The 27,841-nt window shown below is 47.1% G+C and overlaps 1 protein-coding gene across 4 annotated transcripts in view; it reads left to right on the top strand.

The window, feature by feature from the left end:
* The window catches only part of ASAP3 (ArfGAP with SH3 domain, ankyrin repeat and PH domain 3), an 84,568-nt gene that overhangs the window by 16,932 nt on the left and 39,795 nt on the right, over nt 1-27,841 (top strand). For 3 of the 4 annotated variants that reach the window (XR_014551353.1, XM_083626908.1, XM_083626906.1), the window contains 3 exons: nt 13,423-13,495; nt 16,693-16,838; nt 27,604-27,678. Coding sequence is in view for 2 of the 4 variants with exons in the window: in XM_083626906.1 (XP_083483032.1) it covers nt 13,423-13,495; nt 16,693-16,838; nt 27,604-27,678 (294 nt within the window). In the remaining 2 variants the exon portion in view is untranslated. Of the gene's footprint in view, nt 1-8,614; nt 8,827-13,422; nt 13,496-16,692; nt 16,839-27,603; nt 27,679-27,841 lie in introns of those variants that run through there. The other variant, XM_083626907.1, reaches the window with a different exon arrangement.

The following is a 27,841-nucleotide window of genomic DNA, read 5'->3' as shown; positions in this document are numbered from 1 at the left end:
CTAAGTGGAAACTTGCTATGTTACACTGCTGTCTGTCATGTCACTTGTGCAGAATAGCAGGAGGCTGCTGTCCGTTGTATTGCTGGTCGTTCCTGTGACACTTTTGCTAATGCAGCCAACGTATCAGTTGAACTCCTTCCAACATTAGCATCGTCCGTAAAAATAGAAGCCATGTCCAAATGGTCATCCATATTTTGTTGCAGCTTTTTTCTTCGAGTGGGCCGTTGCCTTAAAAATAACAACAACAACAACAACAACAACAACAACAACAACAACAACAACAACAACTGCTTGCTACTGTGATCTGGCACTATTCAGGGTGGAAATGAAGCAATAGAATGTTCCTGAATAGGCAAATTGCGGAAGATGAGCTTAATTGCCCAACAGACATGTTGTGGCCCAATAACTCTGCAAGATGCACATTGTGGTGTCAGCCACCCCAAGGCGTTTCTAACACTATTAGAGTACAGTGCCTCTCTTCGGTATGGTGTTGGCACACATTTGGAGAGGCTATTGCATTGCACCTGTGGTTCACCAGAAGTGCTTTGTAATTAAACTGTCTGACCTCATGAGAGCTGGATCAGCTCTGCTGGATCAGCCTCATCTAGTCCAGCATCCTGTTCTCCCTGAGGTCAACTAGATGCCTATGGCAAGCCTCCAAGGAAGACCTGGACACAATAGCAGTCTTTCCTCTTGGGATTCCCAGCAACCATCATTCAGAGGCATGCTGCCTCCAACGGTGGACGTAAGGCTGGTATACTGAGTCTGGTAGCCATTGATAGCTTCATTCTCCAAGAATTTGCCTAATCCTCATTTAAAGCCATCCAAGTTAGTGGCTTTTGCTGCCTCCTGTGGGAGTGAGTAAAGATAAAGGGATCCCTGACTATTAGGTCCAGTTGTTACCGACTCTGGGGTTGTGGTGCTCATCTCGCTTTATTGGCCGAGGGAGCAGGCGTACAGCTTCCGGGTCATGTGGCCAGCATGACTAAGCCACTTCTGGAGAACCAGAGCAGCGCACGGAAACAACGTTTTCCTTCCTGCCGGAGCGGTACCTATTTTTCTACTTGCACTTTGACGTGCTTTCGAACTGCTAGGTTGGCAGGAGCAGGCACCGAGCAATGGTAGCTCACCCCGTTGCAGGGATTCGAACCGCCGACCTTCTGGTCGGCAAGTCCTAGGCTCTGTGGTTTAACCCACAGCGCCACCTGCATCCCTCACGTGGGAGTGAGTACTGTAGCTTCATTATGGAAAAAAAAGAGTTTGCTTTTCTGTCCTGAATCTTCCAACATTCAACTTCATAGGATGGCTCCTGGTTCTAGTATTATGGGGGGTGGGGAGAGAGAAACCCTTTTCACTTTCTCCACACTTCACAACAGTCCCCTCTAGAGTAGGCTGCTTCTTCTTCATTTGTACAGAGCTAGAAACAGGTTAAGAAGTCACAGCCACCCTGCAATTTCATTCCCAGACAAAGCTTTGTAATTCTTCCAGATCTACTGTTCCCATGAGCTCATGCTGACCTACTTCTAGATCATGCTTGGAATTCTGTCTTGGCCTCATGACCTCGTATAGTTTCCAGGTCAGGTGCTGGAAACAAAAGAGCTACACCTTCCATTGGTTGTACAGTGCTGTATTTTTTAAGTTTAGATTTGCTGGGAGCCTAGTGATGCTACCCTGGCACCCCATCTGGAAGAATCCATTTGACTTGGGGGAACTGTTTTGCCCCTGAAAGTTTTGCCTATAGAAGTATATACTGAATTGTGCTTGCTTTTGTATCACTGCTTCCCTTGGCTCTTTTGGCCTATGGTTGGCTTGTGTGCATGTGCCCCGCATTAAGCAAATGAGCTCCGCTTCTGCATAGTTATGTCCAGAGCTATACATGACCTATAGGTTGCCCTAAATCTGTTTTAACCGGTTAGACAAGAATCCTAGAAGCCACAGCTTGCAGATATTTCCTGTAGTTAAGCAAAGTTCCATTGGCCTGCATGCATGTGTTTGGGAGACGTCATTTCCTCTGTATAGCAAACTCAGGCGCTGAGTGCCAATTGGATTGTAGCCAAATTTGGGACACTGAGGAACAAGAGAGGATATATCATTATGCAAGGTTTGCAGAGGGATGAAAATGTATGTCAATCATCTGAAGTCATAACGACACTCGCTTGTCAAAGTTGGCCCACAGGGATGGGGATCTGGCCCGTTGGTCTAAAAAGGTTCCCCACCCTCCACCGGAAGTGAGTGAAGTGGTTGAGGATGCTAGGACTGAATTCAGTGAAGGTTGGGCTCATGGGCTGCAGCCAGCAGGTCAAGGAGAAGAACTGCAAATGCACCTGATCAGAGTTTCTCTCTTTGTCCCACCCTGCTATGATGCTGTCTTACAATTCTGAATGGCCAGGGCTGTGTCTTATTTATAGTAAATTATATCTGCCCTGCTCATTCCACCCACCCCAGATAGATACCAGGCTGCCTTTCAGCATAGGTTCTCATCAAATTACAGCAGTAGAATCAAGCTGGAGCTAATAATAATAATAAAAAAACCCCAAGCATTTATAATTGCCGTATAACAAAAGAAATGCACCAGCGAAAAAACAACCCTGATTCAAAACTGGAGTCGGAGGTGGTTAAAAGAACAGAATCTGCATCAGGCTTGTTCTAAAGATGCTTGAACAACATTTCAGAACACCAGAGGCAGGAGGGGAGGTTGGCATTCCTGTCAGAATGGCGAGCCAGGGAGCACCCCAAGGTTGAGGGTCTGACGCAATTTCAAGCTGATGGCCTGAGCTGTGACAAGATGGTTTCTCTCTGCCGCTCCCTGGTTCAGCTCCCCCCTTCCTAAAGGGTTGATCTCCTTTGGGGATTCGCAGCACTTGCCGCGGCAACCTTTACAAACGGAAATGTGGAAGGGACAAACCTCACGTGACACCCGGCACTACTCTTGTCACAGTGGATCTCAAAAAAATCTGTTCTCCAGATTCCCTGTAGCATTCCCTATGTATGCACTTGCTCAGGGAGTCTCTCAGTTCGTGTTATTGCTATTGGAACACCCCCAGAATGTTTCCAGACGTTCTGATGCAGATTTCAAAGAACAAGGGGTGATATGGCATCAAGAGGTAGTCATGGCCGCCATCTTGGATGGCTTTAATGGAGGGGAAGAATATCAGTAGCTACCAGCCAGAATGGCTATGCTCTCCCTTCCCTGTTGGAGGCAGCATGCCTCTGAATACCAGTAGCTGGCTGGACATGCTGTGGTGCTCAGATTCTGCTTGCGGGGTTTTCATGGTCATCAGGTTGGTCACTGTGAGAACAGGATGCTGTGCTAGATAGGTCTTTGACCTCTGATCCTGGAGGGTTCCTCTTACGAGTAAAACAAGGGAAACCTTCACTGAACAGGGGATAAAACAGCATACCTCAGAGCAGTTGCCAACATGGTGTCCTTCAAATGTTGTTGGACTACAACTCCCATCAGCCCCAGGCAGCAAGGCCAGTGGTCAAGGACTATGGGTATTGTAGTCCAACAACATTTGGAGTGTACTACTTCTAGAGAAATTGCCTTGGAGTGACATTTCCTCAGTATTGGCTAACAGTTTAGAAAAGACAAAGGAAAAATAAGCTAGTGGATATTGCCGCATGCTACAAGAATGGATTTCAAAAGTTGGTTTCCTTCCTGGGCCAAGGCCAGAAACTCTCCTTCACCTCCATCCACCCCAGTCTGGGTCTGCATAGGCTGGATTGAAATGTTGTTTTCAGGAGAGAGAGAAAGTCTCATCATGGAGGAAGAGGTGAAGTGGAGGAGGGACACTGTACAGACATGTCTGGGCAAACTTCAGACACTGAAATCGAGAGCTAATTGAGCCTTGTGACAAAATTATTCAAAACGCTTGCAAAAACAAACAAATGTGTGTGTGTGTGTGTGTGTGTGTGTGTGTGTGTATAGGACATCAACCTTGGCCTCCAGTCTATGAAAATAATTGAGAAATCCAGGATTTTACTGTAACTCTATCCTGGGCAGTAGTGAGTCCATCCTAAAGCAAAGGGAGGGAGTAAAAGATAGTTTTAGGCTGTTAAGTAGATTGCAGCAGTAACTGGGGAGGGGGTGATTAATTGCTTTCCTGCCCATGGTGGATCTCAGGGTGGGTTGTTCCTGCTAGTATGAACATTTAAATGTGTATATTTTATGCAAAGGATTGAAATCCTTGTTACTGAGAGAGAGAGATGGGTGGCTGTTCTTACCTGTTGATAACATTGCTGTACTTGCTACGTTGGATAAATAATGGCTGCAGTCCTTAGAATACACTGCTCACTTTCAATCTGGAATCAGTCCAAGCATAGGAATCTGAACCTTAGTCGTTGTAAATCTGAAAATCTTTTGACCCCCTACCTACCATCTGAAATAACTGTGCCTGGTCTTTCACTGAATGTAGTACAGTATTGCCAGCTTAAGAGGAATGGATGAAAGATCTACAGCAGGGGTAGCTGACGTAGTGCCCTCCAGCAGGATTTGACTACAATTCTCATTAGCCGCAGCCAGGATAGCCATGAGCGACCATGTTGGCTACCCAGGATCAACGCTTTACGACTCACAAAACTAGAGTTATTTTCACAGTTTAAGGTCAGCAGTGAGGAAAAGTGGGGCTCTTGTGCCTTGAATCGGGCAGAAATTCAACTGATTAAGCCTTTTTTAGTATGGAAATAAAATTGCAGGGAAAACCTTGCCTGTTGACACTCTGCCTGCCAAGCATCTTAGTACTTGACATGTGACCCCCCTGATTTAATTCTGAGCCTTCCACCCCACCTGCAGGGAATATGCAAATTTGCATGATGCAAAGTACATGCATTATTTATGCAAATGCATGCCCTCTTTTGCAGGTAGGGCAGAGGGCCCACAGACAGTGTATTGGCCTCAGAAAATCTTCTTGGCACCCCTGACTCTGAATATCTTTTTTTATACTCTGCTGCTCCTAATTTTAGATTTCATAGCTGCCTTTTTCAGGCTGGGCTTCCTTAACAGTTGGCTGTGTTTTATTGCCGTACCAACCAGTTCCCACTTCATTGAGCAGCTCTGCAAAGTGGAGAATGGTTCTCATTGATCTTACTTAACAACCAGCGTGCAAAAGAAAGGGAGGTTTCCAAAGAGCCACTCTCTTTCTGACAGCCAGCAAAAGATTTTGTCTGGCTAGCAGGGCACATTTGGAAGGAATTCAAGGCTGATTTTAGAATGCAGAGGGTAAATTAGACAATTGCACAGAGAGGCTCCGTGGGGTCAGTGATGGGGTCTAATGCAGTCACAGATGGAGGCTGTGTGAGGTCACCACCAGCTACAGGTGCAGAGCTGTCTCCTCTCTCTCACTCTGGAGACATTTCCCCCTTGCATCTCTGCATCTGTGACTGAGCTGATTATCCTCAAGGAGGGGTGTATATCTCTGAGATTTTGGACTGCAGCTGCAGAAGTCCAGTGGGGCGTGCACAGCTGCCTGGCTTGGCTTCTGCTGGCATGAGCTTGGGGATCTTAGAAAGTAAAATAAAAAGCAGCGTCTTTGGGCGATTGTGGAATATGGTCTGTAAGATGCTACAGTATTTTGCACACCAGGACGCCTCTTTTTGAACTGTTGATAGACCTAGGGACATAGCTAGTTACCTTGGATGGAGTCAGACCCCTGGCACATCTAGTTCCGTACTGTGAACACTGATTGATGGAGATGCTCCATGGCTTCAGAGGGGGACATTCCTAGTCCGTCTTGGAGATGCTGAGGATTGAACCTGGAACCTTTTGCTTGCAAAGCAGATGCTCTGTTACTGAGCTGCAGTTGGATTGTCAACAGTGGGTTGTGGGATGGTGATGTCTTCCTAGCACTTAGTCAACCCATGTGTTGGGGAACCTAGAACCCTCTGAATGTTGTTGGACTCCCCTCAGTCCCAGCCAGTATGCTGAATAACCAACAGTAATGGGAATTATAATCTAGTGCACTGTTTCTCAAACTCGGGTCTCTAGCTGTTGTTGGACTACAACTCTCATCACCCCTGACCACTGGTCCTGCTAGCTAGGGATGATGGCATTTGCAGTCCAACCATAGCTGTGGATCCACAAAAGGTTTCCCCACACTCTAATCTAACTTCCTTGCCTTAAAAAACAAAGGTACAGAAGTTGCTAGAGAGCAGCGGTAGTGACGTCCTCTTGATGTTGTTAGACTGCAGCTCCCATCATCCCCTGACCATTGGGCATGCTGGCTGTGGCTGATGGGGGTTGTCCAACAACATATGGAGAGACCACATTGCGACTCCTGCTGTAGAACAAGAGAATGGAATACAGGCGACTCTCAGCTTATGCTTGGGTTGTGTTCCGGACAGTGTTCAAAATTCGGCAGGAGCCAGGCACATTTTGCACCTGGCTATTAACCACTTAGGGAGCTGGGTGGCGCTGTGGGTTAAACCACAGAACCTAGGGCTTGCCGATCAGAAGGTCAGCGGTTCGAATCCCCGTGTTGGGGTGAGCTCCCGTTGCTCGGTCCCTGCTCCTGCCAACCTAGCAGTTCGAAAGCACGTCAAAGTGCAAGTAGATAAATAGGTACCACTCCGGCGGGAAGGTAAAAGGTGTTTCCGTGCACTGCTCTGGTTTGCCAGAAGCGGCTTAGTCATGCTGGCCACATGACCCGGAAGCTGTGCACCGGCTCCCTTGGCCAATAAAGCGAGATGAGCGCCGCAACTCCAGAGTCGGTCACGACTGGACCTAATGGTCAGGGGTCCCTTTACCTTTACCTTTATCAACCACTTGGAACCAAGTGAAGATGCCTGGGCACCAGGATGGCACCTGACATCTCCACCATCTGGAGGTGCATGCCTGGAGATCACTGGATCTTGACTGTTTTCACACACTAGCAACACAGCCTGCAGAATTCTATCTGTTATATTTTATCTGCAAAATCAGAATGAATTTCAGGAACCAAGAAGTCACATTGAGAAATACGACTTTCAAGCTGTCAGCCCCAACAATAACAACTAGGCATTCCATTTTGGGGACTAGTTTAAGGAGCTATATGATGCCTAGCTTATATATCTGAGTTTGTAAATGTGAATATGCACACGCTGCAAGTTACCTGTACACTGTACGGCAGACAGGTGAGCTTTCATTGTTGATTGGAGGAGTGGGGCATAGGTCTTGGCTTGAGAATAGGCATGTTTACAAATGTTTCGACTGAACAATGCTATAGAATGCTTGCAAGAACTTCCAGATCTTTGAAAGTAGGAAAGTGAAGTCTTTCTTCTGAGATGGCAACAAAATGCAAGGGTGTGGCCTCATTCTTAGCTTTATGAAAAACATTCTCAGTTGCAGCAAATCTGTTTGCTGCAACTGAGAATCTCGTGCTACTGCGTATAATTAGCAACCAGCAGTCTGCCTCTCACCTGCGTCTGGTCTTCCAGGAACAACGTCGGTGTTTGTCCCTCCTGCAGCTCCTGAGACAGGCTCAGGCCTGCCAAGGACACACTGGATGCTGGTGGAGCCTTGCTTCCTTGCCTAGGGGGATTCCTGACTGTGAGGTTCATGCCTGTTTTCAGGGAGCAATCAGAGGCTGACTTGGGGGGCAAATCCAAGCACCTCTGATGGTTGCAGGTTCAAATTCGTTTATTTGCAAAGGTATAACCTATTGTCAGAGGCTCAGGAGCAGAAGAGCAGGGGAGAGAGCAAATAGAGAGCGGAGGAGAGGAATCAGAGGGGAGCGTAGGGGAATATGACAGTGGACCGAGAGATTCCATGAGCTTCTCCAGCGAATCTGAAGATTCCCAGGAGGGGGCGCCTATGGTAAGGGCGAGGCGAATCCCAGAGGGGACGATCCATAAACAAGGAACCAGAGGGGAGTCCCAAGGGAGTAGCGGAGCTGTAGGGCCAGTTCCCCCACCAGAGCACAGTGGGGGGGAAGAGTCACGTGAGTCAGGACCAGCTTCTCCTCCATCGGGGAGTGGGGAGACGGAGGGAAGGCCAGGTCCAGCTAGCCTCCCCGAAAGGGGGAGCAGTGACACAAGTGTAACGGTCAGAAGGAGATGGGAGTTACTGTCAGCGCTGCCCAAGGTCCCAGCTCACACAAGACCAACGCTGCTCCTTGCCCAAGTTTAAAAGTCTTTATTGAAGTTCAGTCTCATTTCTAGACGCGCAGCGTGCAACGCTACGGTCTGACGGACAGATGTAGCGTTGCACGCTGCGCGTCTAGAAATGAGACTGAACTTCAATAAAGACTTTTAAACTTGGGCAAGGAGCAGCGTTGGTCTTGTGTGAGCTGGGACCTTGGGCAGCGCTGACACCTATACTTTCACAAAAATATAGCATGGTGGAGTACAACATCTAAAGATAGAATCAACGAAAAGATCCATAAAAACAGAAATAGGTATCAGTAGATACTGATTGGTTAAAAGGAAACCACCCAGAGATTAAGAGCTCTACTGACTGAGCTATCCCAGCTGTTAACATCAGGTTTTAAAGAAAGAGCTATGGGTGTCTTCCATGCATGCTGAGGGTTTGTGTTGGGATCCTCTGGGTTGTGTGTGCTCTAATGCAAGTGCTGATGATGTCCCTTCCCTTAAGAAGACCCCTTTCCCCCAGCCAAGCTCCCCTCCCCTCCACGGTTTTCCTCTGACTTCATCCCATTTTAACAAATGTTATCCCTTGCTTGACCCTAAACAATTGCTTTCTCCCCATCCAGATGATTACATCCTCCAAGTATTTTTCCAGCACTGTTATCATGACTGAACCTCAGCCAGGCTTCAGGTTAACTCTTTGCTGCTCCATCCGTCTCTGCAACCTGTTTGATGGTTTGTGGCAGTGCTGCTCTCTTAGATGAGCAGGTAAACAAAGACCCCTGCAACTTGGGATGCGGGAGAAATAAATTCAGTTTGCCATGAAAATCTGGCAGTTAGAGCTGACAGAAAAATTAACCACCAAACTCTCTCTCCTAAAGCAAGTAATAAAACTGTTAGTCTTAACCTTAATCCCTGTCCACTGAAAGGCTAAGCCAGGCTTTCTGATACAGTGGTACCTCAGGTTACATATGCTTCAGGTTACATACGCTTCAGGTTACAGACTCCGCTAACCCAGAAATACTGCTTCAGGTTAAGAACTTTGCTTCAGGATGAGAACAGAAATTGTGCTGCGGCGGCGTGGTGGCAGCAGGAGGCCCCATTAGCTAAAGTGGTGCTTCAGGTTAAGAACATTTTCAGGTTAAGAATGGACCTCCGGAACGAATTAAGTACTTAACCCGAGGTACCACTGTATTTTCATTCCAATCCCATGCTAAATATACCCATCCCATGACAAAGGCTTGGAGTGGTAATACCTAGGGGGAAAACATGTTTATTGCTACATCCCAAGCTTTGATTTATACAGCCAGGGTATCACATCCCATTTGCCTCTTGAGGTGGAACAGAAAGTGCCTTGCTGCCCTGCTGCTGCTGCCGCCGCCAACATCATCCGCTCTGCTACGACTGCCAGGAGGCGCTAATTTCAGGGAAGATCACACCAGTTTTGGGTGAGATGGTGCCACTGCTTCTCTTGCCTCTGGAGGAGGCAGTGGGGTAGGTGGGGTGTCTGCAGGAGTGCTGCCTGGGGGACTTCTGCCACCTGAGGCAGCCTCCTCCTCCTGCCTAATGGCTCTGCCAGCTGCATACAGCTAAGGTGAAAAGCTACAGCATGCCGGCATTGCTGATTTAGGGTCAATAGCTGATTGAGGTTGCTTGTGGTCAAGCGCCAGATTTAGGTTTGATGAGGCCCTAAGCTACTGAAGGTAACGGGGCCCTTTATTTGTCCAGCTGTCCTTTGTCAGCAACAAATTGTCACTTTTTTGTGTTGAATATATGCTACATGGTAATTTATGGACCTAATAGGTATCTAAAGCCATTTGCACATAACAAATAGGAGCCTACACAACACAAAACACTGTTGCTGTATGTAGGTTTTATTTTATTTGTTTTTTATCTTATATTTTGGAAATGTACATCCAGTAGTTGTTTTTCTTTTAATTTTTTTGGGGGGCCCACCCAAGAGAGTGGGACCTTAAGCTATAGTTTCCTTAGCTTATACGTAAATCCAGCACTGCTTGTGGTTGTTCCTTCTTAGGAAAGAGCTGGGCGGTAGGGGCTGCCCTGATCTCAGAGGTGGAAGGGAAATAATGCTTCAGGAGAGCAAGACAGATGGAACCACTGCTAGCTTCATCTGTAACTTGAAGAACTTGCTTTTCCTTCCTCTCTCTCATTACTTTTCCCTTGTGTGTCATATCTCTCTTGAATTGTGAGCCTGAGGGCAGGGGCTGTCTTAGTATTGATATTATTTTCTTGGTCTTGAGAGACTTTTTGGCTACAGGGGTGGTGTGCAATTGCTCATTAATAAGAATAAAAATGCAAAACTCATGCAAATTTGCAAAGCAGCCAATCTCTGGTGACCCTCTGGGTGTGGATGAGCACTTAACAGTAATGGACATTTTGCCTCAAACGGCCAAATAGAGAGATGTTGAGGCTGGTGCCTCTCCTTTTTACTGTGGCAGAAAGGCGTCTTTAAGATCCTGCTTTGTATTGTGATTCTTTGTTTGAATCCCTCCCAGCAAAGGCAGAAGGAAAGTGGGATTGGAAGTTGCTTTGGATGGAAAGGAGGGCTCAGGAGATGGACCTGTTTCCACATTCACAGAGGCTCCTCTTTGGCTGTTGGGGGGGTTTTACGCTTTTGGTGCCTCAGCCCCAGCTGCCTTCTTTCTGTTCTCCATGCATGCAAATAGCTTGGTCGGCAGAGCATGGGTTTACATCAGTCAGGGTCATGGGTTCAAGCCCCACACTGTGCAAAGTATTTCTGTATTGCAGGGTGTTGGACTAGATAACCCTCATGGTCCCTTCCAACTCTACATTTCTATGAATCTACAATTCAGATACCTTCTGTGTGCATTTGTAAGGACACAATTCAGCAGAGATCTCTGCCAGCCTTTTTAGCCTCAGTGGCTAGCTGCTTGACTTCTCCTTTTGCATGAGTGAGGTGAAACAAACCAAGCAGTCTTCAGTTAACCATAGTTTCCCATTTTCTCCGAACCAGGAAAGATTGTGACATCTGAATTGCACCGCTGACGGTTGGTTTCTAAACAGTGAAATACTTATGCACTCGGAAGTAATAGCATGCACGACAAAAGGACAAAACACTTTGCTTTCTTTAAAAAATACAATTGACTGACCTTCTTTGGATGACCTTGGCTATCATTTTATTGGGCAGTATAAAATGTCACTAGAATGGATGCTCTGAAATCCCACTATAGTTTCTCTGGTCTTGAATATCTCCTCCAACAGGCCTTTTAAACTTTACTGCGAACCATTTCTCCCCCTCACTCCCTGATACCTGAAATTATACCCCTGGATGGAGAGGCACCTTCAGGGATACTGTAACCATGGACAAATGACTGAAGGGGGGAGTATTTGGCCTCCAGAAAGGAAATCCCTTCCTGCTATTAAAGGTTCCTAGTCTTGATGGCTATTTGCTGCCAGCCAGAATTAGAGGCAGGCAGCATGCCTGTGAATTCCAGAGAGAGCTATGATTCTCCTGCCTCCTGCTAGGCAAAAAGGATATTGTAGATATTCTGATAGGGCAACTAAAATGATCAAGGGGTGGAGTGCAGGGCTTTGAACTTTTTAGCTGAGAGGAAAAAGTGAGCAAGAGGTGACATGACCGAAGTTTCTAAAATTATGTATGACATGGAGAAAGTGGAGAGAAAAGTTCTCCCTCTAGAGACCCTGGGAACATGCAATGAAGCTGAATGTTGGAAGATTTGGGACAGATAAAACAAGGCACTTCTTCACATAGTGCATAGTTAAACTATGGAACTTGCTCTCATGGGAGGAGAGGCAGTGATGGGCACCACCCTTCCTCACCATGTCTTTGATTCAAACGGATTTCTGTCTGCGCTCTCACTGAGCGCAGGCTCCATTTTTGGTAATCGGCTGTGTATTTTGAAACATAGTAGTGTTTTGACTTGGGTACATCAGAGCCAACTCCTAGGGGCCGAGGTCCCTTCACACCCCCAATAAAATATTGGGTCCCTCCAAACTTGATGGGCATTGCCATTCAAATGGTGAGTGTGTGCCGCATCTTGTGATCAGTTACGCAGGGTGGTGCTTGCCTGCCCCTTCCCCCCATGTTTTGTTCAAGTTGGCACCCTTGCCTGCATAGTTTTGCTGCTGCCTTTGCTGTGAGCCAGTGCAAGACTGTTAAAAAAGTGGATGCTATACTTAATGGGTTGCTGCCTGGTTCTTTTATTAAGAGGGAAACCAAGAGGAAGCCAGATAACCTTCATTAGGTGGAATTGCTCAAAAAAGGAAAGGCTTTGCAACCTTGTTCCAAAGCTTCAATTTTCGTTGCCAAGGATGGGGTTTTAATACAGTGGATGCTCGGACTGCGAACCTGATCCATGCCGGATGCACGTTCACAACCGCATCTGCGCACGCATGGGTTGTGATTCAGCGCTTCTGCGTGTGTGCAAAGCGCAATTTAGCGCTTCTGCGCATGCGCGACCGCTGAAACCCGAAAGTAACCTGTTCTGGTACTTCTGGGTTTCGGCAGTCTGCAACCCAAAAAAAGCAACCTGAAGTGGCTGTAACCTGAGGTATGACTGTACTCTGCCTATCTCACACGTGTAGGGTCTGCAGAGATAAATTGTATTTCGTATGTCCTCTCTTAGCCATCAATAACCCATCCCACAGACACATCAGAAGCTCCTGTATACCATTGGCGCATCTAGCTTGTCTACAGTGTAGACACTGACCGGTGCTCTCTATACTGGCTGGCAGTGTCTCTCTAGACTTTCAGACCCTACCTGGAGATGCCGGGATTGAACCTGGGAACTTTTGCAAGCAAAACCGTTGCTCTGCTGCTGAGCTGAGCTCCTCGACAGGCCACATTCCAGTCTCAAGACAGAATGCAAGAGAAGGCAGCAGACATTCAAATGAGGCCCTGCTAGGTGCTTAGGCAGGTTTCAGGTTGCGCCAGGGGCTGCCTGAATGTCTTGTGCTGAGGTCTTCCCCATCATTTGATACCTTTGATCCTTTCAGACTAGACTCGAAGCGCCTGTGATCTTCTGCATGCAAAACGTGTTCTCTGCCACAGAGCTATGCCCTTGTTGCAGCCAGGGAGGAACTGGCTGGAAGCCACACCTCCTTTTCTAGCTGTTCAGTCAATGCATTCTCTCTCTTTCCCTCTCAATCTCTGCACAGCCCACCCACCCCCTCCCCATGCTTGGGATCTCTCCACTCCAGATTCGGGTAGCCTGGCAGCTGCCTTGCACATCTGCCACAGGCCGGAGCTTCAAAGAGACTTTGTGTGGCCTGGCAATTCCCTCTTCCCGCCTCCCGGCTTGGCACTGCCCAGCAACTCTGACAAACCTTTGTGTCTTTTTCTCTCTCTCTTTTGCCTCGCAGAGCCTGGATGGAGACCAAGCCATTCTCCAGCGGATCAGGAAATATGTGAAAGCTATTCATGCTTCTGGGCTCAGTAAGTTAATGCTCTCTGCGTGCTGGTGTGGCCGCCAAGGGGAGGGGAAGAGTGGGGGGGACACCTTGGGGGGAACGGGTAGGTGCTGCCAGGTGTGTGCAAAGTGCAATCTGACCCCCCTGTACAGTGTGAGCGGTGCCATTTGAATAACCCAGTCGAGAGAGAAAAGGAACTTTACCGGGCAAACTGAACAAAAGCAGTGCATAACTTCAGGAGAAATAATCAGCGTTGTGGTTTTTTTGGTCTTTTAGAACAGGCCTCCTTCAAAGCAGAAAGATATTCAGCAGTGCATACTGAGGAAAGGCTCCCTCAGAACTCCCGCAGCCAATCAGGGCACAAGGATCATGCCATTCTGATTGGGTGCTAGGCAAACACTTCCACTACCACCCCCCTCTTGATTGGCTGTCTTAACTGTCATTAGAATGAACCCTTAGGCTACTAACCGAATGATCCCTGCTGTTGTACTTCAAACAATCAGGGAACTTGGGAAGCTGCCCTACACAGTTAGACCATTGGTCCATCTCGCTCGGTATTGTTCATGCTAATAGACAGTGGCTTTCTACGGAGTTTTAATGTTGGACTATTTCCCAGACCCTGCTTCTCCAGCTTCTTGGTTTTCTGATTTAAGCTCCGCCACCAAGTTGTTGCAGCGCTTCTCTTCTTCTGGATTTTGGAGAAACCCCCTTTAACCTCTTTCTTAGCATTTCACCCTGGTCTAGTCACAGTCTGTCACTTGCAAAGTCTGGTGACCCTACAAGATGACTCTCTTTGGTAGGATATATGAATTGGGATCTGGATTTAACCTTTCCCAGCTGCCCCATCACCAGACTGACCTTTTGCTTTCCCCACAGAAGCTGTGGTGTTTGTAAACATTCTGTGACAGCCTCCTTCGCAGCTAAACATAGATTGGGAGATTTTATGAGGTTGCGCTGGCAGCAGGAACGCAATTTGCCTTGGTGCAAGGTTTAGCTGATGTCAGCCTTGTGCAATCCGCTTTCAAAATATATAAACTGCAACACAAGACTTCTGGATTAGGATCTCTTGAAGCGAAGGCATAACAAAATCTGCACTGAGCATTCTTGCCCTAGAACAGCACAAGTGAAGGATTCAGAACCCTCTGCCCTCCAGTTGCTAGACTACAACTCCCATCCTTCCCAAGCTGGCTGGGGCTGATGGGAGTTGTTGTTCAACAACATCTGGAGGGCAGCAGGTTGGTGAAGGGGGCCCCTAGCCCATGATAATGATGATGATAGATATATGCCGTCCATCTGACTGGGTTGCCCCAGCCACTCTGAGAGGCTCGCAACAAAATGCTTAAAACACACCAAAACCTCAAACATTAAAAACCTCCCTAAACAGGGCTGCCTTCAGATGTCTTCTAAAGGTCAGATAGTTGTTTATTTCCTTGACATCTGATGGGAAGGCGTTCCACAGGGCGGAACACCTTCCCATCTGCCTGGTTCCCTCTGCCTGGTTCCCTGTAACTTAACTTCTTGCAGTGAGGGAACTGGCTGAAGACTGTTGGAGCTAGATCTCAGTGTCCCGGCGGAAGGATGTGGGTGGAGAAGCTCCTTCAGGAATACTGGCCCAAAGCTATTTAGGGCTTTAAGGATCAGCACCAACACTTTGAATTGTGCTCGGAAACGTAGTGGGAGCCAATGTAGATCCTTTAGGACTGGTGTTATATGGTCCTAGCAGCTGCTCCCAGTCATCAGTCTAGCTGCTGCATTCTGGATTAGTTGTAGTTTCCGAGTCACCTTCAAAGGTAGCCTACAGTCTCTGTATATGCCACACATGCACCTCAGATTCATTCAAGAGGCCTAAAGGATGGTGTTGGAGGCAATTCAGGTTTCTCTCGCTGCTAATATTCTTGGACCCAAGAGCTCACGGACCACAGTGTTGGGCCATGCCCTTTACTGGTGTAAGCAGACTGGATGTGCTCAGGGCTGTTGTTTGCCTGAGGCGTCATTCTAAATAAAGCTTGCTGGATAATCTTGGGCCAGTCACAGTCCCTCATCCTGATCTGTTGTGAAGGTAAAATGGGGAGGAGTATGCCACCTTGAGCTACTTCAAGGAAAGGGGTGATATACAGTGGAACCTCTACTTATGGACGTAATCAGTTCTGGAGGTTTGTCCGTAAGTCGATCCGGGTCGCTGGTAGAAGTGCCATTGTGTACAGGCGCATTCGGCGGCAGCACGCTTCTGCACATGTGCAGACAGCGGCAGCGCGCTTCTGTGTGTGCGCAAACGGCAGAAGCCGCTTCTGCACGTGCATGAGTCGTGGCAAACCCGGTATTTACTTATGGGTTTGCCGCGGTCGCAACTTGGATTGGGCCCAAGTAGAGGCAGTCATAGAGGTTCTTCTGTAAATGCAATGCAATGAAAGGAAGGAAGGAAGGAAGGAAGACAATAAAGAAATAAATAATCTGCAGTGTGGGTGTCGGATGTTGCTGGAGATGCAGTGGAAGAGGCTCAAGTATGCACCACACAGCCCTCTCCTCACAGCTGCTGGTGCACACCCAGCACCACTGCCACAAAATTGCTTTGCACAATTCAGCACATGCCTGCATAATGCCTGCCAGTTGGTGTTCCTGCTGGGCTATTAATGGGTGCTGGTTATGATGGATATAGATTACCTCCAGGATCAGAGGATCTAACTATTCGTTGTTGGGGAACATGAGCTCTCTTGCCCTCATGCCCTGCTTGTTGGCTTCCCAGTGGTGTCTGCTTTGCCACGGTGAGAAACAAGACGACGAGCCAGGACAAATTCATACTATACATTTAAAACACACTGGCAGCACTTTAAATAGTCGTTGCTTCCCCCACCCCCCAGTGAATTCTGGGAACTGTGGTTTGTTTAAGGGCGCTGAGACTTACTTTCCTAACTGAATTACATTTCCCGGAGTTGCCTAACAAAAGAGATTGATGGTTAAACTACTCTGGGACTAGTAGCTCTGTGATGGCTGCTCTCAGCTCCCTTAACAAACGACAGCAGTAGCCACGACTGCTTAAAGCAGTATCATAGCGCTTTAAATGTATGGTGTGAATGTGGTTCAGTGTAAAGCTCTTGTCTGATCCTGCAGGGCTGTCTTCATGTTCAAATTCCACACACTGCTTTGCTTCTTCCCTGACTTCTGTGGGTATCTGGATCCGGCAGAAAGCTTCCTTTCTCCTGATTTTTGTGTCTTCTTCCTTAGCGCATGTGGAGAACGAGGAGCAGTACAGCGAAACTCTGGAGAACTTTGGCAACAACCACCTTTCTCAGAACAATCATGAGCTTTCCACGGGATTCTTGAATCTGGCTGTCTTCACCAGGGAAGTGACGGCACTTTTCAAAAACCTGGTAAGGGTTTTTTAGGTCTGCTTTTCTTTTCCGTCAAAGATCTCCACTACATTCTTCTTCTCAATCCAAATGTGTACACCACCTATTTAGAGGGAGGGGATATTCAACCAGACTTGGCACTTTTAATATGGGACCTGCTTCTTTAAAAGAAATGAATATGCCAAAATTCCTTAACCTCTACAACTCCCATAAGCCCCAGTCCAGTGGTTACTGTTGCTAACTAGGGCCACATTTGCAGCATACATCTAAAGCACCATAGTGGGAGAAAACCATGACTTTTTAAAGTGGTACCACACTGCTCTAAATGTACAGTGCGGATGTGGCTAGAGTCTTTTCTGCAGCCCCTTTAAAAAGATCTTTATTATTCTGACATTAATGTTGGAGGCTTACAGTCCTCTTTCTCATGCGCACCTGATGAGGTGGATTCAGGCCTGCAAAAACTTCGGCCGTAATTAATGCAATTACGTTCTTCAAGACTTTAAGGGAATCTCTTTCAGCTGAAGCAACAGAGATAACTCCCTCTCTGGAAGGTGATGCAATTGTGAATGTGCCGGTCTTGTTTGGGGCAATAGGTTCCTATATTTCAACCACTGCATTTCCGTAAGGCATGTTTTCCGTACTGCTGTGTTTCCAGCTATGTGTCCTGTGTTGATGCTGGGGCCCATTATCACAAAGCGGGCTGCTGCTACGAGGTGGTCTGTTTGAGGGAAGGATTTTTATGAATATGGTGGGAACTCTTGAAAGAACTAGGAGTGAGTGAATCTGTCAATTTCTGTTTCAGTTGTTTATTTTTACAATCTCCAGTTCAGTTTTTCATTTCCGCATCAGTTTGCATGTGTGTGTGTGTGTGTGTGTCTCCTCATGAAGATTCATCAACATTTTAGTGAGAATTCATTGTACAAAATACACATTTTTATACAGTGGTACCTCAGGTTACAGACGCTTCAGGTTACAGGCTCCGCTAACCCAGAAATAGTACTTCAGGTTAAAAATTTTGCTTCAGGATGAGAACAGAAATCGCGCAGCAGCAGTGGGAGGCCCCATTAGATAAAGTGGTACCTCAGGTTAAGAACAGTTTCAGGTTAAGAATGGACTTCCAGAACGAATTAAGTTCTTAACCAGGGGTTACCACTGTATGAAGTTTTGCTCAACATACACAAGTTTTGCAAAGCTATTTCCCCTAAGGAAAGCATTTTATTCCATTATTTTCACTAACGTAGATATTTATAGGTGTGTGCTTACCCTAGTATATGCATTTTTGTACATATCACCGGGTTGGTGATACTCGAAGTAGTACGACTTTTGGAGGGTGGCTGTGTTCTGGTGTGCAAATTGTTCTAAAAGTTTGCCTTCAAATGCAAACTCAACTCTTTTCTCACCTGTCCCTAAAAAGGACCATTAGTGTTTGTATTTGTACTGGTTGGCAGAGGGAGAAGGAACATGGGCTGCATCTGTGTGACTTTGCTTCTTGTTGCCACTAATGGTGGTCTCTTCCTGGCCCCTCCCTCAGCTTCCCCCTTTAACGTAAATCAGAAACCTCTGGGCAGCGGCTATGTTGTTTATGGCTGGGGACTGAAGGAACTGTGCTGTGGGTTCTGTGTGCTAGAGCAGGCTCTGGCTGGGTATGTTTGGTTTAAACAGAAGCCCCATGTCTCATATTACAGGCCCCTTGCAAATGTGGAAGGAAAGAAAGAAAAAATAAAGATGTGGAAGGAAAGAAAGGGGAAAAAACCTGGCCCTAGCGGAAGAGCAAATAATAATAATAATAATAATAATAATAATAATAATAATAATAATAATTTATATCCCACCCTCCCCAGCCGAAGCTGGGCTCAGAGTGGCTAACAACAATAAAAGTAACACAGCATTCTAAAATCAATTCATGAAAACAATGCTTGGGTATGTGCCACTTTAGACTGGGGTAGCTAACATGATGCCCTCCAGATGTTGCTGGAAAACAGCTCCCTGACCTTCCAGCTACTAACCCTGATGGTTGTGGTCTGCTTCCATTGTTGGAGGCAGTAATGCTTCTGAATGCCTGTTGCTGGAAACCACAGGAGGGGGAAAGTGCTGTTGTGTTCCAGTCCTGCTTGCAGGCTTCCCATAGGCAATCTGGTTGACCACCTTGAGAGAAGAAGAAGAGGAGTTTGGATTTGATATCTCGCTTTATCACTACCCTAAGGAGTCTCAAAGCGACTCATAGCCTCCTTTCCCTTCCTCCCCCACAACAAACATTCTGTGGGGTGAGTGGGGCTGAGAGACTTCAGAGAAGTGTGACTAGCCCAAGGTCACCCAGCAGCTGCATGTGGAGGAGCGGGAAAGCGAACCCAGTTCACCTGATTACGACTCCACCGCTCTTAACCACTACCACCACACTGGCATGATCCAGCAGGCTCTTAGGATATGTTGTTATTTTTCACTATGCTGGCCAGAGTTGATGGGAATCCAGCAATGTTTAAAGGGCACAGGGGTGAACCTGTGTCCTGCTTTAGAGAGGACAGCCCTGTAGGTTTGAAGAAGTGTCCAGTCCCAAGCTTGTGTCACAGTGTTGACTGGCACGGAATGTCAAGAACTAACTCTTTATTGTCAAAAGGACACTTAGCAGTTAGGAAAAGGCACGTCCATCAATCCTACTCCTCTCAGCTACCCCTAGGTGTGCACCTGATGATGCAGTTGCCACAACAGAGAGGCCCACCCACCGACCTCAGCTTATGTATCTCCTCCACCCAAGCTGTGTGCAAGCAGGTGAAGACTCCACCAGCATGTGACCTTTTGCTCCTCCTGTTTCAGACTTCTTCTGGTCCTGGGATACAGTGGAGCAGGAGAGGTGGGATCAGGAGGAGGAGGAGGAGGAGAAGGTGTGGAAGCCCTTGAGTCTACACCAGCCTGACCGATCTCTCCTTCCTCCTGCTCTTGTTCTTCATTCTCCAATCCTGCACTTCTGATTCTCGTCTCCCAGCTGTCACAGGTTCCCCCAGTTCCCTTCTTCCCAGTCAGTCTCCAACCTCCGCTTCTTCCACTGCCCACTCCTCAATAGCCAGCCAGCACTCCTCAGTGTCCAGCCAGTCCCTGACATCTTGGTTTGAATATCAAGCGCTCTAAGAAAAGGAGATCAGGAGGGGCCTTGAAGTCACCCTTCTGCAGTTAGATCCTGGACAGCAGACTTGAGCTGCTGTGCTGGACAGCACACGGGTCATATGCTCAAAGTCTTATGGTGTGATGGATTGTATTTCTATTTAGATTATAGAAGTTATTTCTAAATTGGCACACCTAGGCCTGTAGCTCAATGACAGAGCATCTCCTTTTCATGCAGAAGGTCCCAGGTTCAATCCCTGGCCTCTCCAGCTCAGGACATCTGGCCTGGTGTCCTGTTATCACCATGGCCAACCAGATATCTATAGGAAACATGCAACAGAACCTCTCCACTCTTGCAGTTTCCTGCAGTGGTATTCAGAAGCGTTTCTGCCTGTGACTGTGGAGGTAGAACTGGGAATGTCCCCTGTCTGAAACCCTGAAGAGGTGCTACCATCCACTGTAGGCTTTGTATTGAGTCAGTGTTTCTCAAACTTGGGTCCCCATCTGTTGTTGGACTACAACTCCCACCATCGCTAGCTAGCAGAAGAAGAGAAGAGTTTGGATTTGATATCCTGCTTTATCACTACCCTAAGGAGTCTCAAAGCAGCTAACATTCTCCTTTCCCTTCCTCCCCCACAACAAACGCTCTGTGAGGTGAGTGGGGCTGAGAGACTTCAAAGAAGTGTGACTAGCCCAAGGTCACCCAGCAGCTGCATGTGGAGGAGCGGGGAATCGAACCCAGTTCACCAGATTACGAGACTACCGCTCTTCACCACTACACCACACTGGCTCTCCAGCAGGACCAGTGGTCAGGGATGATGGGAGTTGTAGCCCAACAACAGCTAGGACCCAAGTTTGAGAACACTGATAGAAGGACCCAACAGTCTGTCTAGGTATAAGGCAACTTCCTGTGTTCCCATCCATATTCATATTCAAATTTTGTTGTTGCATAAGTGGCCATCCTATGACTACTCCTGCCTTAGGCAGACCCAGCATGCTGATGCAAAATGGTGATGTCACAGGAGTGGCTGTTGCCTTCTGTAAAGTTCTTTGAACAGGACTGGTCCTACCATGAAGCAGAATTGAGGCAGCCAGAAATGCTGGTTGTCAGGGAGTGCCAGCAAGGTCCTGGAGGTTACAGAGCCTGCCCTGCACTCCCTAACCTAGCTGCCCACCCTTGGGGGCAGCGGAGGAGGATGCCTCACCAGGAATACTGTTCTGCAAGGTTCACTGAAACAAGCTGAGCACCCGAAGGCCCAGGAAGGGCCGTAGCTCAGTGGTGGAGCATCTGTATTTGCATGCAATACAAGGCCGATTCCTATGCTCTTCAAAGCTGCGCTGTGGTTTCTTCAGCTGTGCTTGTAGCACATCTGTACTTGATCACAATCTACAGCCGTGGTTCCATTTTGCTTATTCTGAGTCAGCATGTCAGTGGGTGGCACTGACTTGGTTTCATGTGTAGGTTCTTCAGCACAGCCACATAAAACTCGCAGGGTGGGTTTTCTTTATTTTCTTCTCTCCTCCTTTTCCCTCCCAAGAGAGGTTGGTCCGAGACTTAGAATCATAGAATTTTAGAGTTGGAAAGGGACTCCAAAGGTCATCTATTCCAACCCCCTGCAATGCAGGAACCTCAGCTAAAGCATCCATGACAGAGGGCCATCCAACCTCCAAGGAAGGACTTCTCGTGGGAGTCTGTTCCACTGCTGAACACCTCTTACTGTCAGAAATGTTTTCCGAATACTTAGTCAGAATCTCATTTCCTGCAACTTGAAGCCATTGGTTCAAGTCCTATTCTCCAGAGCAGGTGAAAACAAGCTTGCTCCCTCCTCCATGTGACAGCCCTTAAGATATATGAAGATGGCTATCAGAGCTCCTCTCAGTCTCCTCTTTTCCAGGGGCAAAACATACCCAGCTCCTTCAAGCGCTTCTCATAAGGCTTAGTTTCCAGACCCTTGATCATCTTGGTTAACCACCTCTGCACACATTCCAGCTTATCAATATTCTACTTAAATTGTGATGCCCAGAATTGGACATAGTATTCCAAATGTGGTCTGGCTTAGGCAGAATAGAATGGTCTGGACACTATACTTCTGTTGATGCAGCCTAGAATAGCATTAGCTTGTTTTTGATTTTGCTGCTGCATCACACTGTTGACTCATGTTAACCAAGACCCCTAGATCATTTTCACATGTACTGCTAGTAAACCAGGTGTCCCCCATCCTATATCTGTGCAGTTCTCCAATCTGTTAAGGTCATTTTGAATTCTGATTCTGTCTTCTGTGGCCTTAGTTACCATACTCTTCCAGTTTGGTGTCATCTGCAAATGTGATGAGTATCCCCTCAATTCCTTCATCCAAGTCATAAAGACGTTGAACAACAATGGGCCCAGGACAGAACCCTGCGGCACCCCTCTTGTCACTTTTTTCCAGGATGACGAGGAACCATTAATGAGTACTCTTTGGGTTCAATCAGTCACCCAGCTACAAATCCACCTAACAGTTACCTCGTTCAACCCACATTTTACCAGCTTCCTTGCAAGAATATCATGGGGGACTTTGTCAAAAGCCTTACTGAAATCAAGATACAGTCATACCTCGGGTTGAAGTAGCTTCGGGATAAGTATTTTCGGGTTGCGCACTGCGACGACCTGGAAGTAACGGAGCGCGTTACTTCCAGGTTTTGCTGCTCGCGCATGCGCAGACGGTCAAAATGATGTCACGCGTATGCACAGAAGCGGCGAATTGCGAGCCGCGCGGATGCAGACTGCATTTGCTTCTGTATGTGAACGGGGGTCCGGAACGGATCCCGTTCGCATCCAGAGGTACCACTGTACATTATGTCCACAGCATTTCCCTGGTCCACCAAGTTTGTAATTTCATCAAAAATGGAAATCAGATTGGTCAGGCATGATTATTTTTGAGAAACCCATGCTGGGTCCTAGTAATCATAGCATCCTTTTCTAAATACTCACAGCCTGACTTCTTGGATGCTTGCGAGATAGTCCTGTAGGCTGTCAGGTCCCCAACTGAACCAGGCATGTTTCTTTTGCCTCTGGTCATGTTACGGTTTTGGCCATGCGATTCTCTCACCTGACCCGCCCCCCCCTTCCGCTTTCTAGCTGTGGGTTGTGGCTTTTGCAAGGCGGGGAGAAAGGGCTGACTTGCCTGTGGGTTTTGTGGCAGTGGAGGAGTAGATGTGGCTTGTGGGCAGACCAGACATTTTTGTGCCTTGCAGCCATCTGAGGCTGCCCTGCAGTCTCCTGCACAGGAAGAGGCTTCTCTTGTCATGAGACAAATGGAGGAGGTTTAGCATCTCCAGTCTCTCTCTCTCTCCCCCCCCCCCCCCACCTTTGCCATTGTTTCCATATCTGCATGCCATCCCAAATCTGGCCTGCTTGAGGGGTGGGGGAAGATGAGCAGGAAACAATATTTATCTTAGTTGGAGTGAGGCTTGCATAGTCCAATAAATAAGAGTCCCTTTCTGGACCTGCCTCTGCAGATAGCAGTAGTGGGGAACCCCAGACACAAACCCCACCTGGCAGTGAGAAAAAATCTGGGGGGGGGGTGGCACAGAAGGGGCAAAGCATATTTCTAGTTAAGCATGCTGTGTCCCACATGCTAAGATCTCTGAAAAGAAAAAGTGTCAATGACAGGTTTCCAGCAATGCAGGGGGAAAATGGGGTGTAAGCTCCTTGGTTTTTGGGGGGCCCTCACCCCCTGCCCTATCTTGTGCCACACATGTTCCCCAGCCACACCCCATCTGCCCAAGCTGTGCCCCCCACCAGCCCTGAGTCACACCCTGCTGGAGTGCATTTGCTTGACTGGAATAACAGAACCATAGAATTTTAGGCTTGGAAGGGGGACCCCAAAGGCCATTTAGTCCAACCCCCTGCAATGCAGGAATCTTTTGCCCCACAAGGGAATGTGCCCTAGGACTCTGATAATGCCTTTTGCTTGCCTGGATGGAGGACAGAGAGGTGTGAAGGAGCTAGCCTAGCGTACAAAAGTAAATTTTTTAGATTTGTTTCTCTGTCTGCTTTTGCTTCTGGCCCCAGCCACCACTATCATGTGGCCTCTGGGTGTTAAGTTGTGGGTGAACATATCAGACGACACAGCAATTCTTCAAACAGCTCTTGTTTATTCACAGGCCAGAACAGAACTGAACTGAAGGGTTCAGCCAGCCTGCTTATATAGAGCTCCACTACAATGCAACTGTAACCACTTTCTGTAACTATCCAATCACTGAACGTCACTTTCAATCCCTTATTTGCATATGTGGACCTGAGTGAAAACTATCTACAGTACCCCCCTGCTGGCCCAGGGTGAGAACTTCAGTACATAACACTGGGAGTCTGCCCAGAAGGTCATGTGACCCACAGGCTGTAAAATGTTCCCACCTCTGGCACATTTGCTGCATGCTTTGGAGGGAATAGTGGGACTGTGCATCTTCTCTGATGTCACTGTGCCCTGCAGCCCCAACTCCTGTTAGCTGTGAGGGATAAAAGGGATGCCTAGATATGCATGTCGGACCACACTCTGTGACAGAGATGGGGAGCCATGGCCTTCTGGATATTGTTGGACTCCCATCATGCTTTGCCAGTGGCATGCTGGCTGGGGCTGATGGGGATTGGAGTCCCAATGACACCTGGAGGGCTGCAGGTTCTCCAGCCCTGCTGTACGCTAGTTGGAACTTCAGAGCCAGTGTGGCATACCAGTTAGAGTGTTGGACTAGGACCTGGGAGGCCAGGGTTCGAATCCCCGCTCAGCCAAGAGGCTCTCTGGGTGACCTTGGGCCAGTCACTATCCCTCAGCCTAACCTCCCTCACAGGGTTGTTGTGGGGAGAAGAGTTATGTACACCACCTTGAGGAAAAAGTGGTATATAAGTGTAACAAATCAATAAAGGGCGCATACGTTCCACATCAGATGATATGCCTGCATGTGTGTAGCTCTGCATATAGGGCATTCACTGAGAGAATGTGTCGGGTGCGGGGAGTTATTTAGCTCTCCCAGCAATGTTTGGTGTTGGCGTGAAGAGGCCTCCTTCACATACTGATGTACGCTTGTAGAACTTCTGCACATGAAGGGAGTGGCATGGAGCCATTTGACACACATGCACCTTGAAGTGCACAGGGCCCCTGTGCATGACTGCCAGCTGTGGGGGGGGGTGAGGCCAGTGTACAGAGATGGGGCTGTATACAGCATGACACCCACCCATCCCCTCACCCATTCCTTTTAAGACTTGAAGGACTTTGTGAACTTAAACTGGGATCCTTCATTCACTGAGCGCAGCTTCAGAATCCAACACAGGAGTCTGGGTTTTCCTTCCAAATACAGTTCTCAGAATTCCTTGAGGGAAGTTGGGAGGTATTCTTACCAAAACTGATCTAAAAACCCATATATAGGGGGGGGGGGAAGGCTCTGTGTGTGTGTGTGGTGTGTGTTTAAAAATAATGGCATGAGCGTCATTAAACTTTTGCATCAGCTTTTGACTGAGATTTTGACTTCCGGGTTGGTGCCATTGTTTAATGGCGGATTCCCTCCGAGCTCCGGAGGGAATCGGCTCCGTAGCGTCTGGGTCTGGCCGCTGCGGCGAAGCGGAGACCCTTAAAATCACAGGCGCGGATGCCTGTGAACACAGAGACTCGGCGGGCACCATTTGCGCCCCCCCAATCCGTGACGGAGCCTTTTTAAAGGCTTCGGAACGGAGGCAGGGTGGTGGTGCTGAGAGTACTCCCTCGCCTATGGAGTGAAGCCGCAAGCCATTGACAGAGAGCGCCAACTTTTTCCAAGACCGATTGGACTCTAAAACATAAACCCGTGAGTAATACGGAGATTGGAACCTTAAAAAAATTTTTTAATTTTGGATTTGGAACGAGCGGGAAGGGGCTAAAAAGGAAGTCCACCCCCCCCTCTTGTAAACAATTTAAAGCAAAGGACTGGGCAGCTAAGGTCGAGAGAATTTGTCTTCTGTTTTTTAATGAAAGATCCTGACTTCACGGTTTTGACACGATAAGAAGATTTACTGGAGGATAAAAAGAATTTTGGGAGTTGAAATTTCACCCCCCCCCCCGAGACCCGGGAACGTCCTATGAGAAAGCCTGTTGCATTGAAGATTTTGACAGCTGTCAAGTGAGCTGCTAGTCAGCTAGTTGTCAGCTGGAAAAAGAGAACATTGTTTCTGCTGCTTTTGCTGGTTTATTTGGTATAATTTGTTGAAAACAAGGAGGACTGTTACAAAATAACTGGACTTTTGGTTTTGAGCTGAAAGGAATACTAAGGAACTAAAATCCCCCTAGAGGGGTAAAAGGGACACTACATCATAAAAATGGCTGGAGTATGTAAATTTCAAGCAGAATTGGACAGAGCACTCGTTCTCTTGGGAAACTTGCAAGATGAATACAATGCTTTGTCTACAGAGGCATCACTACTACACTGGACAGTAAACAACATTTTTGAGCCCGATAAGGACTTGAAACAGGAAGCCTATTCTACTGAACAAATAAATGAAACTGAAAGTGTAGATACGATGGAGCAATATGTGGTTTTGGAAGAAAATGAAGGAGGAGCAGGAGATTTGCAGGAGTTAAAGGAGAACTACAATATGAGGCCTGACATGATGACAAAAAAGGACAATAAAAATTGGATGTGGAAAGCCTGGTCTGAATGGGAGTCTGGAAAATGGAGAGACCCTCTTTGGAGGAGATCTGAAGACCTGAGGATTACAAATTTGTTGAAGGTGAAAGCTGGAGCTTTGGGGACATCTGGATCTGAAAGAAATTTGAAACAAGAGTTGGAGCACCCCATAGGCTTTGCTTTTAAGGATGGAGGACCGGCTGGAAGTAACATGGATTCTGTTGGGCCGGAGCCCCTCCGAGACTTGGGGCTTAATATCAAAGACTATCAAAGAGACCGGCAGAAAGGAACTGAGAGAGATATAAGGGCCTCGGACGTGAGATCTCCAGGCTAAATAAATAACACAAAGACTGACGGATATTGGTTGGGGACTGGAACCGGGAAAAGGGTGGGTGGAGGTTGGGAATCCAAAGGGTACATAAGGATAATTTGCTTTTTATATTTTGTTAGTGGTAAGGAAATTGGGTAAATCGTGGAAGGGAAATTTTGGTCGACTTTAGGAAAAAGGTCTAAGAATAAATAATGAGGTATAAGTATTGATGTATAATTTTAATAAGGTAAAATTGGTTTTTTCTTTTTAAATTAATTGAAAATAAGGTTCTTAAAAATAAATTGAGGAAATGGAAAAAAGAAGTAAAATAAAATAATAGTATGTTAGAATAAATGTTTAAGCTAAGGTAAAGAAATAAGTTAAGGACTTGCTGAATTGACAATTTAAATTGGAATACAAGAAGGGGAGGTGTGAGGAGGTCTGAGAAATAAGGTTAAGAATAATAAGTAACAGAAACTTTATGTGTTTTTTCTATTTTTTTTGTGTTTAGTTTTGAATATTATGTATTTTTGTGTTTTTTGTTTTGTTTATTTTGTGGTTTTTGTTTGTTGTGTGTTTCTTGAAAATGCTAATAAATATTTTATAAAAAAAAAAAGAGATTTGGTTCCTACGTCTGTGTTAGAAGCTGAAATAAAAATGCATCGCAAATGAATGCTAACCTTGGTAAAAAGGCCTGCCTAGCTGAACACTAATGGCTGCCTATATTTTTATTTGTGGCTCTTCCAGGTGCAGAATCTGAACAATATCGTCTCCTTTCCTCTGGACAGCTTGCTGAAAGGGCAACTTAAAGATAGCCGGCTGGTAGGTGTCCTTTAAAAAGCGTGTATGCATGGTGTGTGTTCAAGGGTGTAGTTGGGGAAGATGTGTCCAAATAGAGGTGCCTGGGGCCCATGGTTTGATGTCCCAACACATCACTTGTTCTATTGTTCCAGTGTCTTGACAAATGCACAGAAGAATGGAAATC

Source organism: Podarcis filfolensis (genome assembly GCF_964270895.1).
Source record: "Podarcis filfolensis genome assembly, chromosome: 8".
Lineage (NCBI taxonomy): Eukaryota > Metazoa > Chordata > Lepidosauria > Squamata > Lacertidae > Podarcis > Podarcis filfolensis.
This window is presented reverse-complemented; position numbering and strand designations above follow the sequence as displayed.